At 40.8% G+C, this 19,383-nt stretch overlaps 1 protein-coding gene across 2 annotated transcripts in view; it reads left to right on the top strand.

Moving 5' to 3' along the window:
* Positions 1-19,383, top strand: part of LOC142436136 (histone deacetylase 8-like) — an 82,471-nt gene that overhangs the window by 42,946 nt on the left and 20,142 nt on the right. Inside the window, exons 1-2 of one of the 2 annotated variants that reach the window (XM_075540017.1) lie at positions 18,250-18,628; positions 19,114-19,166. The exons of the other annotated variant lie outside the window; for it this stretch is intronic. Of the exons in view, the coding sequence (XP_075396132.1) occupies positions 18,527-18,628; positions 19,114-19,166 (155 nt within the window). The 5' untranslated portion in view covers positions 18,250-18,526. Of the gene's footprint in view, positions 1-18,249; positions 18,629-19,113; positions 19,167-19,383 lie in introns of those variants that run through there. 2 annotated transcript variants of the gene reach the window in all.

A 19,383-nucleotide genomic window follows, 5' to 3' on the forward strand; every position in this document is an offset into this window, starting at 1 on the left:
TGCTTTCTATTAATTAACTGTGGTCAGTAGTTTCAAGAAACTATCAGTTTTTATAACCTGGCTAATAATACAATATCCATGATTTTTATTACCTAAACACATCTACGAAAGAGGATGAAAAGATTCAAGCTTGGAATTTATATTCTTTATTTGTGCAAATGATAGTATCAGACAATGATATATGTTGTAATGTGTGAGTTAATAGTCATTAAAGCCCCATGAACGGACTCTGCTCTTGCACTAAATTCCTCTCTCCAGGGTTTGCCAGCTAATAGAGGATGTAGTTCAATTGGAGTTTTTGTCCCTGCCAGAATTGTTAACTCTGTTTCTCCAAATGGGGATTAAGCTGCTCATGAAACCTGATTTCCACGATGTGTTTTAGAGCTGGAGGGTTGTTTGGGATAAAGAAATTTATCAACAACAAGCTTCCCTGGCTGCCTTTTAATAATTAATTGCTTTCATTGAAATTCTCCACTGAAGGGATTTTGGATGTCTGGCCTGGTTCTTTTGGCACTGGTGGCTGAAGTCTTTGACTGTCCTTGATCTAGCCCCATGAGCTTAGGCCCTCAGTATTGCAGTACCGTGCAACCATTTCAAATAGCCTGAGAAATACAGCCCAATTTTTATGTTTTGATAGACTATTTTTTCAGAGTAGTTTTAGATTTACATCAACATTGAAGAGACAATAGAGTTCCTACCCATAGCTTAACGTCTTGCCTTAGTATGATATATTTATTACAATTGATAAACTAATGTTAGAACATTATTATTAAGTGAAATTCTAATTTATCCAGATTTCCTTAGTTGTCAGTTAGTGGCCCTTTATTGTTCCAGAACTTCACATTACATTTAATCACCATGTCTCCTCTTTGGCTGTGATAGTTGTTCGATATTCTTGCTTTTGATAACCTTGATAGTTTGGAAGAATGGTTGTAGTTCTCAATATTAGCAATTTTTCTATTTTACAAGGAGACTTCAAGAAGTTTTGTGGAAAATGGAATTAAATGATAGTGGAATTTTCCATGAACTTTTTTGAAGTCCGCCTTGTATATATTTAAAAATATTTCTCAATATGTTTAATGGGATCAATCCAAATAGCATGAGAAATGTAGCCATTTTTATTGTTCTTTCTAGCATCTGATTTTAAAATATGAACAGTTCTTGAAGCTGCTTCTTGCTAGAGAAGGGTAACTGTCCATGCAGTTGTTTCCCAACGTGGGTGATACTGCCCCCTGGGGTATGTGTGTGTGTGTGCTGCAATGATCCATCAAATCCAAACTTACTGCCATCCATTCAATGCTGACTCATAACCCCCCTGTGGGGTTCAGAGACAGTAACTGTTTATGGGAGTAGAAATCCCAGTCTCACTGAGTTGCTGGTGGTTTTGAACTTCCGACCATGTGGATCACAGCCCAATGTCTAACTACTACACCACCAGGGCTCCAGGGGTCTGCAAAAGCAGATACCTATATTTTATCCTGGATTATGGACTACAGGACATAAGTTTTTGATTGCCAGGGGGGTGCTGAATAATATTTTTCTGGAAAGGAGGCAGTAGATCAAATAAGTGTGGGAACCTATGGTTTATGGTTTATGGCATTGGCAAATGTTCTAATATAGAATGCCATAGGAGTAAACTTTTCTGTTTATTATTTATGGTCACCAAACCCACTGATGTGTTCATAATTTTTTTTAAAGAAAACAAAATGGAAATTATTGGTTGAAATTCAAAGCCAATATCTAGAACTATGGTGTTTTATTCCCTACCCCAACATCTGAACTATAGTGAGAGTCTTAATTTTTAGTGTCAGAATTTAAATATAAGAACTTAAAAGAAAAAAGTATCAACTAGATAAGTCACATATTGTTTCATAGCTTTACCTAAATTTAATTTTTTATCCCAACCTGTCTTTACTATGAGATAAAAATTCAGCTTTCTTTTTAAAGCATAGTTTCACATGTTTAAATCCAATACTGACACAGATTCTTATACAAGTGATACTACTTAATTTAGTTGGAATGCTAGTATGGTACATTAGCTTTCTAAATTCTTTGTTAGAGTTCAATGAATTTTTCTTCTGTGAATCTTTACTTTCCGTGCCATATATAATTTAGTCTAAAAAAAGATATGGTCTTTTGAATTTTAGTAAAAATGGCTCTTTAAACTCTTCTGGAGACTTGAAGCAAATCAGGGTAAGGTATAGATTGAGAAGAACTGAAATAACTAATCTTTTGACTTATGTGCTTTATAATAATAGTAATAACAAAACATACAGGATGAGTCAAGTGGTAGTTGTGGACTTTATTCCAGACAACTAACAAAATGTCTCTGAGGGATTATTACAGCTTCCTCTAGGAGTTAGCTTGAAGATTCTGAAGCTTTTATTAATGCCTTGGCCCAGGATTCCTTATCTGTAAAATTTCTATAAGAGGATGTACATTCATAAAGAACTTACTAAACACTTGTTAACTTTATAGACTTCTGTTTGCCCTTCCAGGTGTACTTCATTTTAAAGAATGGCAACATTTACTAAAATTTTCTTTAAAATGTCTATTACTTTTGTAGTAAATGTGGTGTGAATCTTTGGAATTTGCATCATTCAAATGAAATAAAATTGTTAGGAGGAATGATACAAATTGTGGAAAATTTAAAACTGTTCAGATAAGTCAGAAGTCTTTCTACCCTATTAGATTATAATTTTCCAAAAGGCTCAACATTGAATGCAGTTCATTCAGGTGGGATGATTTACCTCACATTACATGCTTGAATGGATTTTTGTTCCTGATGAAAGATTTGTTTGCTTTCTGGCAATATCTGTGGCTATTTAGCTCAGGCAGTTAGAATATAGTGCTAACAAACCCAAGATGGTGATTTTAGTTCCCGTTTTAGTAATCTTGTTTAGTAATCTGCTATAACAGAAACTATACAAGTAAAATTACTTTAACAAAAAAAATCCATTTTTTTCAGTTAAGGAGGCTAGAAATCTGAATTCAGGATGTCACCTAAGGAAAGGTCCTTGTCTCAACTGTGGGGCTAGTATTAAGTAGAGATCTGCAAGTGTCTTGCTTTCATTCTTTCCCATGGTGTCGTAATCCCCATGTTCTAGGGAAGTACTCAGCACACGGTCTGGATCTAAAGGTCACGTTCTTCCCTTAGCTGTTTTTTCTTGGCAGTGGTGAAGCCCATCTTTCTCAGTTTGCTTTTCTTTCCATGCATTTCTTGTAAGATAAAATGTGTGACTTTAATCAGAGTGGCGACTTGAGTCAACTGGTGATTTGAGTAATGGAGGGACCTGACTCACACCCTCTAGCAAGTCTGTGACTCTAGGTATACTTCACACTAATCATGCCTCATTAATGTATAGAGGTTATGATTTTAAATGACTAACAAAAGTGGAGGATAATTATATCAGATACAACCTGGAGAACAATGACACAAGACTAGGTATTGGGAACTGATTACAAGGATCCACATGTGACCTCTTCCCTGGGAGAGGGACAGCAGAGAAGGGGGGAAGGGAGACTCCGGATAGGGCAAGATAGGACAAAATAACGAGGTATAAATTACCAAGGGCACATGAGGGAGGGGGGAGCAGGGAGGGAGGGGAAAAAAAAGAGGACCTAATGCAAGGGGCTTAAGTGGAGAGCAAATGCCTTGAGAATGATTGGGGCAGGGAATGTATGGATGTGCTTTATACAATTGATGTATGTATAAAAGAAATGGAATCCTTAAGAAAACCTAAAAAAAAAAAAAAAAAGACTAGGTATCATGGCCTAGCTATGTTGAAACATATTTTGGGGGAACATAATTCAATTCATGAAATTTCCCTATATAAACTGGTTAGTTTTGGCTCATTTTCATGCTGCTAACTATAATTTACCTTAGCCAATCATTGCTTAAAAAATAAAGCATATCTATATTACAAGGGAGACCGAAGTTGAGATGTAGCTATTGTCATTATTGTTAGCTACTGTTGAGTCCACTCTATCTCATAGTGACCCTATGTGGAACAGAAGAAACCATCTCCTATTTCTACAGCATCCTCACAATTGTTCTTATGTTTGAGCCCATTGTTGCAGCCACTGTGCAAATTTCATCTCATCAAAAGTATTCTTCTTTTCCCCTACCTCTCTACTTTGCCAGGAACGATGTCCTTCTCCAGGGACTGGTCTCTCCTGATAATATATCTAAAGTATAATATGAAGTCTCACCATCCTTGCCTCTAAGGAGCATTCTGGTCGTACTTCTTCTTTTTTTTTTTTTAACATTTTATTAGGGGCTCATACAACTCTTATCACAATCCATACATATACATACATCAATTGTATAAAGCACATCTGTACATTCTTTGCCTTCATCATTCTCAAAGCATTTGCTCTCCACTTAAGCCCTCTGCATCAGGTCCTCTTTTTTTCCCCCTCCCTCCCCACTCCCCCCTCCCTCATGAGCCCTTGATAATTTATAGATTATTATTTTGTCATATCTTGCCCTATCCGGCGTCTCCCTTCACTGCTTCAAGACAGATCTGTTTGTTATTTTGGTAGTCCATGGTACTTTCAATATTCTTCACCAACACCATAGTTCAAATGCATTCAGTTTTCTTTGATCTTCTATGTTCATTGTCTGACTTTCACATGCATATGAGGTGATTGAAAATACCATGGCTTGGGTCAGCTGCACCTTAGTCCTCAAAGTAACATCCTTGCTTCTTAGCACTTTCAAGAGGTGTTGTGTAGCTAATTTACTTAATGCAGTGCAGCATTTGATTTCTTGACTGCTGTTTTCATAAGCATTGATTGTGCATCAAAGCAAAATGAAATCCTTGGTAGCCTGAACCTTTTCTTCATTTATCATGACGTTGCTTATTGGTTTGGTTGTGAAGATTTTGGTGTTCTCTTCATTGAGCTGTAATCCACAGTAACTACTTCAATCCATGAACTTCATCAGCAAGTGCTTGAAGTCCTCCTCACTTTCAGCAAGCCAGGCTGTATCATCTGCATATCACACGGTGTTAATTTAAGCCTTCCTTCAATCCTGATACCACATCCTTCTTCATATAGCCAGCTTCTTTGATGATTTGCTCAGCATACAGAATGATCAGCATACAGAATGAATAAGTATGGTGACAGGATGTAACCCTGATGCACACCTTTCCTGATTTTAAACCACGCAGTATTCCCTTGTCTTGTTTACACAACTGCCTCCTGATTCATGTACATAAGCATAATTCCCATTCTTCTCAGGGCTATCAATAGTTTGTTTTGAGCAACATAGTTGTATGCTTTCCATAGAGTTTTCACAGACTTTGGAAGCAGAGGACTGCAGAGTTTTGCTCCAAATCGTGAGGGTGTGCACTGGTTTAGAGCACATCCAGCTCCTGGGCTGTACTCAAAGCTGGTAGCTCTTCAACTCACTCGGTGTATCTAGGCGAGAGTAGCAAACCCAAATGAGGGACATGTTGCTTCCAAAATCCAAAGATGCCCACTAGGTGCTATGCCTCCCTCCTTTCCTTTCTTCCTTCCTTTAATAAAACCTGTTTTATTGACATATAATTTGTATAACATTCTATTCAATAGTTTAATCAGATTTAAAGAGTTGTACATTCGTAACTACGATCAATTTTCAAACATTTTTTCTTTATTGTAAACATTGTTATTAGCGCCACATTTCCTCCCATCCTCTCTTGCCATACTGCTAAGCAACTCTCTAAGGTGTTTATATAGCCCCGTTCTGCTTTAGTGGTAGTATTATCAGCTTTTTGAGAGATAATAAAGTAACTTCCATGGGGTCTGTCCTGTTCTTAATGGAATTATTTGGCTTTTATTTGTTTAGGTGATAATGGTTTCTTAAATATTTTCGAAATTAGTCCTTTGTCCAATGTGTCATTTCCATTTTCCACCCTGGTCTGGGTTCTCATTTTATTCTTTTAATTAAAATGTTTGCACACAAGTGCTTTATTTTTAGTAGATTCCAGTTACCTAGTTTGTCTTTCTTTATGGTTGGTAGTATGTTTCTGCAATAAATTAGGACTGACAAAAACACAGAGAAGAACGCTTGCGTTCATGTCTACAACAGCTGAAATGTAAATCTAAAATAAATAAGAAACTAGGGCAAAAGTCAGCTTTACAGTTTAGTACTAGAATTTTATCTTACATGGTTTCTGCCCTGTAAAATCACTGATTTTAAAATGGTAGTATTATGCAGATTTCTAAGAAAGGGTTACTATCCTGTGACTTATACAGGTACTATTCTTAGTCCATGATGACTTTCTGACACGAAATCAAAAACAGATAGAAAAATGAATGAGTACTGTCATTCAATGTAGTCTCAGAAAATACATAAACATGGGAGTGTCAAAATCCTCCTCATTCTTCCTGAAAAACATTAAATTAAGACATTAGATTTAGTTGTCTAGTTTTGCTTTAACAGAAATACTATGACTGACTGGTTCGAGGAAACGAGAATGTATTCTCTCCTAGTTTAGAAACTAAAAGTCCAAATTCAGGGTGTCAGCCCTAGGATGAAGTTCTTACCTCCCTTCAATATCTGTAGACATGGCATCTCCGGGAGATCTCCATGTGTCTTGGCATGAATGTTTCCCTGAGCACAGGTAGCATGTTTATCAGCGTAAAGCTCAGTAGACAGAAAGGGATAGTAAAGAAGGACAAATGGAAAGAGTAAACCTAAGAAGGGTGTGGAAAGGGTGTTGTTACACTGTACACATTGCAGTCAATGTCATGCACCAAAAGGTATATGAACTATGGAAGGAAAATCCAAATTTCTCTGTAAACTGGAAGCCAAATTACAATAAAGCATCTTAGTTTTTTCTCTAAAAATAAAAGATAGTAAATTCAAAATAAATAGTACTATGGTTCTAATAAAATCTTAAACATAAAGGCTTATTGATACTCCTGTTACCAACAGAGGCCAAATTGGCTTTACATATAAATCTAAAGACTCTAAACACTGTAACTAAATTGTCCTGGGCAACTGAGGTAAGTGATAGAATTCAATAGCCTCGTCGCAAATGCCGATAGAATAGAGAGAAACTGTTTTAGCATTTCAGCACAATATTCAGCAACTATGTCCCCATAAACAAGTTGTTCAGGCCTTGAAGATTCCATTTCCTCATCTATAAAACAAGGATGCTCAAAGCAGGGACATCATGTAGTGGCTTTGCCTCTTCCTGGCACCCGTTCAGTGCTCAATAAATTACCCCCTATTATAATAATTGAATGTGCTAAGGACTGCTAACAGTCCATCAATGTCTGTTCTCTTTTGTTACTGAGCCGTAGAACCCCTCATTTTTAGCTGGACATGTGACCTTCCTAACTACAATTTACATTTCCCAACATCCCTTGAACTTCGATATGACAGAGAAGTTCTAGACAATAAGAATTAAACAGAACTGCTCTTTGTGAATTGGGGGATAGTCCTTTGGTCACAATAGGTCACTGCAGACCAAGAGGCAGGGAAAAAAGACTGTAGATGCCTCTCAATCAGAGTGTGCTTCAGAGCTTTCTAACTCAAAGGAAGCTTCAAAAAGTTCAGTCCTAAAACTTCTGTTATCTTTTGAACCTTCTTAGTGAATTGAGTAGAAGGTTACTGGGCAGATCAGTCCTCTACTCCACAAACCATGCTGCAAACCTCACAATGCATCCTGCTTCTCCCGCTTCCTCCAGACTTCCCTGTGTCCTGCTTCTCTCACCCGCTGAGCCGTGTTCTTCGCACACACTGCCCCTGAGCCCTGAGTGTCGGGTCTTCTCCCTCTCTAGTGTGACTGCTCCCCCTATGGTTCTAGCTCAACATTAAGCGTGAGAGTGAATTCATGTCCACACCTGAGGGTTACCAAGGGTCATCGGCTCATACGTTCCATCAGTCGCTATCTGACTAGTAAGCCTGGTCATACTTTTCTTTTTAGTTTTGTTCCAAAAATAAAATTACGTTATTTTCATTACATTTCCCATGAATTTCTGGAGCCCCCTTGTATGCTGTCAAAGCATATGCTCTCCTGCATCTAAAGACTCCAACGCAGCAGGTTTGGAGCTGCATCTATACGTATGAATTTGAGAGAAAAATGTCCTCAGTTTATTCTGATATATATATATGACCACCACTGTAGGGCTACTAAAACATAAGGAGGACCGAAGGCTAATCAATCATGCATTAAAAACATTGTTAAATGCAAGTTCAGACTATTCCAAAATACACCAGCAACCCCCAGAAGCAAACCAGGGTACTCTGAAAATGACAAAAGCCAGATTCGTGTACGGTAGAAGCCTGTCAGAAAAGGGAAACTCAAATCTTTTCCATTAAAATAAGACAAAAGAAAAGCTTACAGGCGTGCAGTCGATGCTGACTCCTAGCAACCCTACAGGAGAGGGCAGAGCTGCCCCTGTGAGTTTCCAAGGCTGAGACTAACTCTTTCCTCCCCAGCAACTGGTTTCAAACTGCTGACCTTGCAGTTAGCTGAGTTTCTGAGACTGTAATTTTTTACAGGAGTAGAAAGCCCTGTCTTTCTGCCACAGAGCAACTGGTGGTTTCAAGCTGCTGACCTTGCGATTAGTGGCCCAATGCATAACCACTACAGTACCAGGGCTCCTTCCGCTCAAACAAGTGACAGAAAGGTCCTAAGATTTTTCCCTGTAAAAGGAAAATACTTGTGAGACTTGGAAAAAGCAAAGCAGTAGTGTTGAGTCCCAACTCTCACGGGTTTCGCTCATAAAATGTTTACTTCTCACTTCCTTTTACTTGTATTTTCTCTTCATTTAAAATAACTATCCAATGAAAATCTGAAAACCTTTCCCTTTTAATCACTCAATTGGTTACGCCAAGCCCTTAAGTCTCTCGCGCTGTAGTCCAGATGTCCTGCCTGCAGCGCCATTTGAGTTCAAGTTTTTCTGCAGACAAAGAAGATTACCAAGGAGTAAGGTGAGTCTCGCCAAGCCCTCTGTCACCTCCGAATATAGGCTGGCTGCACACCTCCACACTTTTGCAATTTAAATTCACCAAGAGCCAACGCATTTTTCTAGACTCGGGAGGGTCCTCCCGGCACATGTGGCCATCTCTGAATACACTGCTGATTATCACAGCTGCTGGCGCTGCTGGCATCTAGTGGGCAAGGAAATGCTGATCCACAGCCGGTAACGCGCCGGACAGGCCATCACAACAGCAACCACAGAATCAGTCAGGTCAACATGAGCATGGTCCTGAGATGGAGAAACTGTGTTCCAAAGAGTGCTTAAGGGTCCCTCCCCTCGACAGCTGGAGTTAGAATGCTCAGAGAATTTCATCTCTGCCTCGGAATTAACTCCATGCAGACAGACAGAAAGGGCTTGCCCTGCTTCCCGCTGCGCCTGCCTTGCAGACCTCCTACCGCAACCCGTGGGGGAGGGCAGAAGGAGCAGAAGGGACTCTGCAGACCATCCCAGCTGGAGTCTCAGCCCCACAAGTTAGAGTCACGTGGCAATGGGAACATCACTCCAATCTCCCGGAGCTTCTGTGCCCTCCTCCATAAAATATTGTAAAATAATGTGACAGAAATTTCTTCCTAATTGTTATGAAGATGAAATGAGATAACTGATGCATAATAATCAATAAAGCAAACACTAGGTATTATTTGATTAATGAAACATAAGTATTAGCCATTATTTGGTGAATAAATGATTTATTTTTGTACAGCCCCAACAGTGCAGACAATCTCTTTTCCAGCTTTCGAACTTGCTGTACAGCCCCCCACCCCCACCCCTTCTTTCAGGACAGCCGGACAACTAGCAGGATATCACTCTGCTTTACATACGGCTACTTGTCACAGGCACCTGTGCATGACTAATGCAATCATTTACCTGCTTTATTTTTGTTGTTGAAAATAAACACGGTAAAACAGCTAACTGTAAGTCAAAAAGTATTGATACTACCGTTTCCGTTCATTTGCGCATGGGTTTATTCCAAACAAAATGTATGTAAGCATGTCCTTGGATCCGTGGATGGGTACGGACAAACCCTGTCAGCAATGTCCTTGTGCTGGTCTGATCAGGGCGCCTTCATAAAGGAAAGGGAATAGAAGGTGGGGCACTGCAAGACAGCGGCGCCCCACAGGATCTGCCGGGCCAATTAAACTCCAGACAACAAAGCCAGCTCCGAAAGTTACAGCCACTGTTTGTAAGGATCCCAGTGGGATAATCTTCATAGGTTTTCTCAAAGAAAAATGCACAATTAATTAGAGTTTACTGGGGGGGGGGAGAAAAATGAAAACCGTATAGGTGAGAAAGGGCCAGGAAAGTTGTGCCAAGAATTTTCCCATCAAAATACACCTGCTCGGTCCTAAGAGCAGCTATTCGGGAAATCCTAGCCCATTCACCCCACAACCTCGGTCCTGGGCCTCACACTTCCCTTTGTCCTGAAAACTCACAGAACATTTGAAAGAAACCCAATTTGTATCCCTTGCGGATGCCAAAATTATCATTGACATGGTCTAAATCCAAGAGGGCAAAGGAATGCCCCTTCCTCAGGGCAGGCAAGATAGGTATAAACACTGCCTTTGGAAGTATAGATGTAGACAGAAGATATGTCAGGAAGCAATAGCTTCGCATTTTGTAAAGGTTTAATAGAGGTTTCTATGATTTTGTAGCATTACTTTTTTACGTATCCTTACATGCCACTTCCACAGTTAAAAATTACAATTCAGTGACACTGACTATATTCTTCAGGTTGCACAACCACGTTCAGCCTGCCTTTCACTGTTCCCGAAGCTTCCCATGCCACATCTCAAGGTGTGATGAGCTATTGGACCTGTCTACATAGTTCGCTGACAGAGTGCAGTGCTCACGGCAGTTATTCCACATTAATTAAGCTACACTGAGGCCTGGACTGAAGAAGGATTCAGAAACAATTCTTTTCATGTAAAGTTGAAATGTTATCCCAGGGCGCATTCCATTTCTTCCTCCTAATCCTGACTCTCCTTCTTCCTCTGTTGTTCTTCATGAACCCCATGGCCACCAAGTCAATTCCAACCCATAGCGAGTCTATATTGCAGAACAGAGTAGCCCCTGTGGGCCTCCGAGGCTGTAAGCCTTTGGGATGGGAAGAAAGCCTACTTTTCCTGTCTTGAAGTCACTAGTGGCTGTGAGCCCCACGCTGTGATTATCAGCCCAATTCTTAGCCTACTCCAGCATCAGAGTTCCCATGGTAGGTACGTCGAAACCAGTTATTGTCACTTAGATGCCTGCTTGCAAGCTGTTTAGCACCCTGTGACAAATCAGGGACAAAACAGAAGTACCAGAACCAATGATAAGCCAATTAATTGAATGTCCTATGAAATCGTGACCCCTAAACCTTCAAATCAAAAATCAAACCCCTTGAGGTGTCTGACTCTATATAAGCAGCCTTTACGACGATTCTCCTCTTTCTCTCCTTTCTGTTCCTTTACTGCTGCTGCTATTAAAAAACAGATATACATGCATGTATCACACAACATTTGCTAATTCAACTTCTTACAAATCTCCATCTCTTTAAATACTTCGTCTCTAGTATATTACTGAGAACAAAGTGCCTTGAACCTAAGAAGATCTGATCATCCAACATATGACAGAACTTAGCTCATTTGCTCCAATAACGAGGTTGATTATCATAGGAATAATAAGCACTATGCATTTTTACAGCATTATCCACAGATGCATTATGCTGGGTATATTGTCCTCTCAATCTATGCCTCCTTCCCTTTTGCAAACTCCATCTTTAAACCTGCTCCCACAAAGCTCCCCATTTGAGCCTCCTGTGCACTTTCTCCCCTATTCCATGCACAGCTCTACCCTGTTCACTCACAAGACACACACGCACTCTGGTCTGTATAGTTGCTACACATTGAGAAAGAGCCCTTACATATCAGGCACTTGGATGGGTGCTTCGCTTCCTTGGTCTCTCTTTAAGCCTCTCAGCTGCATTACAGAGTACTTATTGTTATCCTCATCTTCGTAAGAGAAGACTAAGGTTCTAGTCCTGGTTTGGGGCTGCAAATCACAAGGTCAGTCATTCAAAACTATCAGCTGTTCCAAGAGAGAAAGATGAGGCTTTCAACTCGCTAAAGATTTACAGTCTCAGAAACTGACACGGGCAGTCCTACTTTGTCCTCTAGTACCACTCTGAGTCAAAATATACTCAATGGCAGTGAGTGAGTTTCTGGTGTCTGAGACCCAATGCTGGTTCATGGTAGAATCTGAAGTCCAACCCCACTGTGCCAAAAGCCAACGCTATTTCCACGAGCCTCTCACCAATCTACACTGGAACCTCCATGGCCCCCAGAAACCCCACAGCACTGAACAGACTCACTGTATGCTCAGTTGATTCTTTTACAGAGGACTCTTTCAGAGCCACATACTGAGCCTGGACATTGCATCTTCTGTTTCTTTGTCTCCACCACACACTTCTCCTATGTTCATATAAAGGCCTTTCTGGTAGAATTTTTCATTGTCTAATGAACTACTGAATAAATATGTAAATAAAACTCACTCTGGAAAAATAATCTGATTTTGAACAGTTAGTGTGTGTTTGCGCGCGTATGTGTATATATATATTATATACATATATGAAATTCTGTGAGAGACTTCGGCATTAATTCTAGGCATGTGTGGAAATAACCTAACTTTCAGCCTGACTTGGCATTTGAAAGATTTACATTTGATCAGAGACACATATTATAAGTTTTCCATATTAAAGATAACCTGCCATACTTCTTCATTTTCTTTCACTGGCAATGACAGGATTGCGCTGTGTTAAATTGGAAGTGGAGAGAGAGAGAAAGGAGTATCGCATTCTGACCGGCCCTCTACCTGAGGCTTCACAGACAAGAGTAGTAAGAAAAAGTATGAGATAAGGGAGGCAGGGGAAGCAAAAGGGAAAAAAAATAAACCTAAAGTGCAGGGACAGTAATAATTTGCCATCCTCTCAGGAAAAATGGTCTAAAATCTTTAAGTTCTCTTTGATTCCCTTTTTACCCCTTTGTCACCGAAATCAAGGCACTCATCACGTCCACATGACTTCCCTTCAAATCGTACCTGGCCCCATTCCTAAGCGCTCTGGATGCCTCCTGAGAGACAGCGAGGGCATGGCACTGGGCTAGGGACCATGCGGTGAGTAGTAGCTAGTTTGTATACCATTTCTGGGACTGGGAATATTATCGCATGTAACAGCGCATATCTTCAAACTACAAAATGAATAAACCGGGATAACTATCCAATGAGAATCATTCCTGAAGAGAAAAATTATGAATAAAAAGAGAAGAATCAAAATGGGAAAAATCACAAGGCTTCAAGGAGGAAGTGAAACTGAAAATTTTCCCTCGAAGTTCTTGTGCCAGAATAATTCTTCCTTGTTAGACCATTTTTTTAAGAAGTCTCTGCCTCTTTAACACAGTGTTTCCTGGAACTGTGGGGCATCATGAGCTGAAGCCAACGTGACAGTAAACAGCAGTGACAGTGTGTTCTTGTGATTTTTTTAGAAGACTAATGGAACAAACTGGAGACGTCAGAAGTAAACACAACCACCTATGAACAGCTGATGTTTGGCAAAGGCTGAACTACATTCAGTGGGGAAGAGGTCATCTCTTCATTAAATGGTGCTGGCAAAGCTGGGTTTCTATTTTCAGAATAATGAAACAGGACCCGTATCTCATATCACACAGAAAACCAAAACTCAAGATAGAGCAAAGACCTAAATGTAATACCTACACACTATCATACATAAATAAAAATGCACAAACACCAGACTATAAACTAGAAAACTTTAACCTCCTAAAGATTAAATATTTATGCTCATCAATAACTTTCCCCAAAAGAATAAAAAGAGAATCTAAGGTCGGGTACTATTTTTTGGCAATAACGTATCTGAAAAAATGGTCTGATCGCTAATGTTTTCAATAGAACACTTCAATCCAAAAGAAGCAAAAAGACAACCCATTTTAAAGTGAACAAGACATGTCACCAAACAAGACATCCAGGTGGCTAGCAAACATCAGAAGATGCTCAGGATCACTGGCCAGAAGGAAGATGCAGATTGAAACTACAATGACATATCATCTCACTCCAGTCAGAATAGCACTGATAGAAAAGGAGAACAATAACAAAAACAGCAACACAGAACAACAAACGCTGGAGCGGTTTGGGGAGACGGGGACTTTCAGACACTGTCAGTATGACGGGGCACAAACCAGCACACCCACTGTGAAAAAGGGAATCCACACTTCTCCGAAAGCCAGGACGAGAAATGCCATAAGAGTTAGCAATCTAACTCCTAGATGTAGATCCTAAATAAGAGGCATTACATCAATAGACAAAAGCACATCCATGTTCCCTGCAGCATCAGTCACAATAACCAAAGATGGAAACAACAAAAGAGCCCACCGAGGACGAAACATAAATAAGCAGTGGCACATACATACAACGGAATATTCTGCAATGATAATGACGAATCCACAAAACACGGGTGAATCTTGAAGAGATAATGTGAGTGAAATAAGTCAAACTCCAAAGTACAAATATTGTATGAGACTGCCATGATAAAATGTCCAGAACAGATTTAGAAACATCATTTGATCATTACCAAGGAAAGAAGGGGAATCACTTACTAGACAGCAAACAGGATGATTCTGGTGAAGAAAAAGCAATATACAACATGGAGGAAGTCGGCGCAATGTGACCAAGGCAAAGGGAGACACTGAGAACATCGTAAGCAGAAAGGACAACGGTGGTAAATGCTATGGGGCTCTAGGGGCTTCATGGGTACAAGTCGGGCTGCTGCCCCAAGGTCAGCCGTAGGCTTTCTATGGGGCAATTCGATCCTGTCCAATAGGGTGCTCTGTGGCAGTTAATTTGGCTTGGGTATGTAAATGCTGTAACATATACAATTCTGGAAGAACAGTAATATTGACCAAACATCTGTGAGTGGTTACCTTCTTAACATGTATACTAGCTAAGTGTGGGAGGGCATCTGAGAGTACACATGCATGCACGTGTAGATATCATTAGGGAAATTGGGCGTATGTATACAAATAGGGGCACTTTTGGGGAAACGTCTTAGACCTATCCAAACACCTCAGAGGACTGAGCTATTGGGTTTGAATGTTAAGGACCGTCGTCTCGAGGGACATCTGGGTTAATTGGCATAACATACCTCATAAAGATAATTTTCTACATCCTCATTTGAAGAGAAGCTACTGGAGTCTGCAAAGCTTGAGACTGGCCATCACAGAAGCCTGGAGCACCAGATGGGTCACCCTGACGCAGGCTGCTGGCTGTATCCTGGGGACTCAGGCTGGGTGTCACGGGGCCTTGGGACACTGAATCCTGGACCTTTACGTCGTACGGCATGCCCCAGAGGCAGAATCAAAGAGATCCCTTGCAGGAATCCCACCTCAGACGCACCTAGAACTTGTGGACTTAAACCGGAAAATACATGTGTCCAAGGAAGCAGAAAACAGCTGTATCAATTTTGGAGAATTGTTGGCAGGTAGACAAATAAGGTCTTGCTACATCAATGCCTCATAGATTGTGCTAAGATCAAATATTGTTCTGGCAAATATGTGATGATCGTTCTGCTATATTTGGTTTTTGTTTGTTCATAGCAGGGCATACCTCAGGTGCTATGGAGTAGGGAATTAGCCTTCAGAAGAAGTGAAATAAGTTTTTCCTTTTTTTGGTAAATGAAACCCAGGAAAGTGGGGGAGGGGGATAGCAATAAAAGGGAGATAATGTCAGAGTACCCAGGAGAAATCCAATGTTTGGGAACTGATTATGGAAGCAATGGTAAAATTCTGCTTGATGAGATTAAGTGGTATGATATTTGGGTTAATTCCAAAGTAAGAATAAATTGAAAGACCACGTCAAACAAACATACATCCAGGACTGGTTTGGGCATACACTAAAGCCCAGTTCCAACTTAAAAATAATTAGTTCGTACATCATGGCCATGCTCAATACTCCAATACTCGTCTCCAGGAAAGGAACATGGAGGAGACGGGTGCTATCGCAAAATGTGGTAAAGAAATTAGATGGTGCCACCTATCAGATAAAATAGCATCTGGGGTCTTAAATCTTGTCTCCAAACAAGCAGCGATCTAAGTGAGATGTCAACCAAGTCCACATGGAAGAAGCACACCATCACCAGTCACCAAAGGATTGTGAAGCATATAATCCAAATTGAAGGGAGGGCTCAGTATCAGAGCCTAAAGCCCAAGAATCTGGTTTGCCAGACGCTACGGATGACATGGGAGCCCGAGATTCATTGGTGGAACTATGCAGGAAATAAGACTCTATCCAGAATCGAGGGACAGGAGGAAAGTGGTCACTAAACGGAGGGCATTGGTGAGTTGAGTATAGAAGGTCAAAGGCAGAAGCCTGCCTGAAAAAGTTAAAACTTGTCAACAGATTCCCCCTAGGATGCACGCTGGACCTGATCTGGTCTCCAAAATCGTATGCATTGGGGATTGTATTGTTTGGCTGGGTTTCTGACTGTGCATATTCAGGGGTATCTTGGGAGTGCAGTATCATTGCAGTCACCCTCTGGAAGCTGCAGTATATGTCTTTTTCATTTTTCAGGTTATGAAAACCAGGACAGATGAACCTATATCGTCAGCAGTAGGATATGAGTTTTGTGGGGGAGGGGGCCACAGATTAGGTAAAGGGAGGCTGTTATCAAGGGGGTCCATACAGAAAAAGATTGTGTGGAAAATGACCGTGGCAGCAAATGTACAATTCTGCTAGATGTGATTGAACTGTGGCCTGGTTTGATAGGTGTATTAATCACAATTAGTTTAGAAAGAAGACGAAAACTGAAGACTCAAGGAAGCAATTAGTAGTCCAGTCCAAAGGACGCACGGCCCACATGAGCCATAATGTGCGACCAGAGAACCAGGTGGTGCCCAGCCACCACAGTTGGCGCTGACTAGGAGCACGGAAGATGACCCTGATTAAAATGATTAAAAAGTAGGGCAAATTCAAAAACAAAAATAGAAAATACCAGCTTACTGCTCTGAAAGGTATTGGAAGACACCGCAAGGCTAGTTCCCTAAGACAGTGGTTCTCAACCTGTGGGTCCCGACCCCTTTGGGGGGTCTAACGACCCTTTCACAGGGGTTGTCCAATTCACGACAGTAGCAAAATTACAGCTATGGTTATAGTTATGAAGTAGCAATGAAAATAAGTTTTATGGTTGGGGTTCCCCACAACATGAGGAACTGTATTAAAGGGCCCCAGCATTAAGAAGGTTGAGAACCACTGCCCGAAGGCAATCTTCCAACTTGAAACTCAATACGGGGCTATAAAATAAATAACAGCCATGAAGAGCATGCTCTATATTGAGACTAATGGGGCAAAGAAGGATGGAACAGAAAAGCCAGATCAATGGAAAGGAGTACCCAAGGGGAAATTAGGAGATTTCAATTAATGTCACAGAACAATGTGTGTATGAATTAATGATTAGGAGATTATTTTGCTATGTTAATTTTCTTAGGGCTGCTAAGAACCAAAATCCCTGTCTGTTGAGGAATGTATAAATAAACTCTAGTACATATATACTGATCAGAACCTGCCAGTGTCTTGGGAAACATTTGCCAGAGTAAATTATTTGAAATTGTTAACTACCATATGATGAGAACTGATGAACTAATATTAATACGAGGATTTACTGGTCAAATTTTAAAAATCGTTTATATCTTTCATTAAACAAAAACAAAACCCAAACCATAGTTACCCTATAGGACAGAATAGAACTGCCTCGCAGGGTTTCAAAGGCTAGAACCTTTATGGAAACTGACTGCCACATCCTCTTCTCTAGAAGCAAAGTAAGTAAAGTAGCTGGCGGGTGCAATCTGCCCATCCTTTGGTTAGCAGCTCAGCGCTTAACTACTGTGCTACTAGGATTCCTAATTCCTTGTATGACCTAAATCCTGTCTGTCCCTCTCCCCTCTCCCTCCTCCCCACCGCCCCCACTTTGTCATTGGAAGACACGGCTGATAGAAATAGGTTATGGTAAACTCATGAATAGCTACATCTTTAAGTATTTAAAAGTATGTATTTGCAAGGACTTTATAAAGAGCCGAGGTTATGTGTTTTAGCCCTAAAAATCAAATTGGCGGCAAGCCGCGACTCTTCCTTGCCTCAAACTACTGGAAACTACATCTCCCAGCATGCTCTGCAGGTGGTTTGACCTAATCACAAATAGCCCCGTTGGGCAACAAGGATGGTTGGCTTTGACTGGACTTATTTTTGCTGTAAATTTCTATCCCTTTGGACAACTATTTAGAATTTAAAAAATTTATAGCTACCAAACCTTCTTTTGAACTGGATGGTTTCCACGGAGGCAGGCGCATTGTTTTCTCTCAGTCGATGTGGGGCGGGAAAGCGTTTCCGGAGAGCTCGGGAATAGGAGGGAATGTTGACCAGAGAGCACCTGCGACTGTTCACAGGAGCAGGAACTCGACTCGAACTGAGTCTGCGAGGAGCCGGATCTTAACGGAAAGATTGCCAGTGGAAGATGGAGGAGTCTGAGGATGGTGGGCAGTCGCTGGCCCCGGTTTACATCTACAGTCCTGAGTATGTCAGGATGTGCGACTCCTTGTCGAAAGTCCCCAAACGGGTGAGAAAGTTGGGGACGAAAAATCGTGGGCTTTTTGGTGGAGGCGGGCGGCAATGGAGGCAGTCGACCGGGCAGAGGGGGTGGGGGTGGGGCGGCTTTTGGAAGCGCCGAGGATTTTAGAGTTTGGGAAGATCTTCGTGACAAATTTGTGAAGTAATATTGGGTGGAGGAAGTGTTCTCCGAGAGCAGCGTTTATCGGCGGGGTGCCAAAGGACAGGTGGGGTGGGGGGCACAAGGGAGAGGTTGGCACAGAGAGGATGGTGTGGCTTTACTTGAGAATCTCCGAAGTCGTATGGAAGAAGTTGGAGGAGAAAAATTAATTAAGGTCTGGTGTTTTCGCTTTAGCCATTTAGGTAATACCTATATTGTCTAAAGTGTAGGTTCAAGAGGATGAGAACATAGGATTGTGCTCAATTACACTTTCAAGAGAAATTAAGCACAGATTATTTTCTGCCTTTTTTTTTGCATGCTGCTTTTTTTTTTAGGCCAGTATGGTACATTCTCTGATTGAAGCATACGCGCTGCATAAGCAAATGAGGTAAGTTATTTTCTTGAGCATAGTCTTTTTTCTCATATGTTTGAAATGAACTTGCTTATCACTAAAGACTCCTAAATGCAATTTTACTTTCCCTCCTTTTTTTAAGCCACTCAGACCAATAGTTAGATCTGAGGGGTAAGGAATCTGGAGTGTTTTTTTGTTTTGTTTTAAGGCTGTGACCCTTTGCTCTTGCTTTTATTTATTTACGTATATATTT

This window comes from Tenrec ecaudatus, unplaced genomic scaffold (genome assembly GCF_050624435.1).
Source record: "Tenrec ecaudatus isolate mTenEca1 unplaced genomic scaffold, mTenEca1.hap1 Scaffold_170, whole genome shotgun sequence".
NCBI classification, from domain to species: Eukaryota; Metazoa; Chordata; class Mammalia; order Afrosoricida; family Tenrecidae; genus Tenrec; species Tenrec ecaudatus.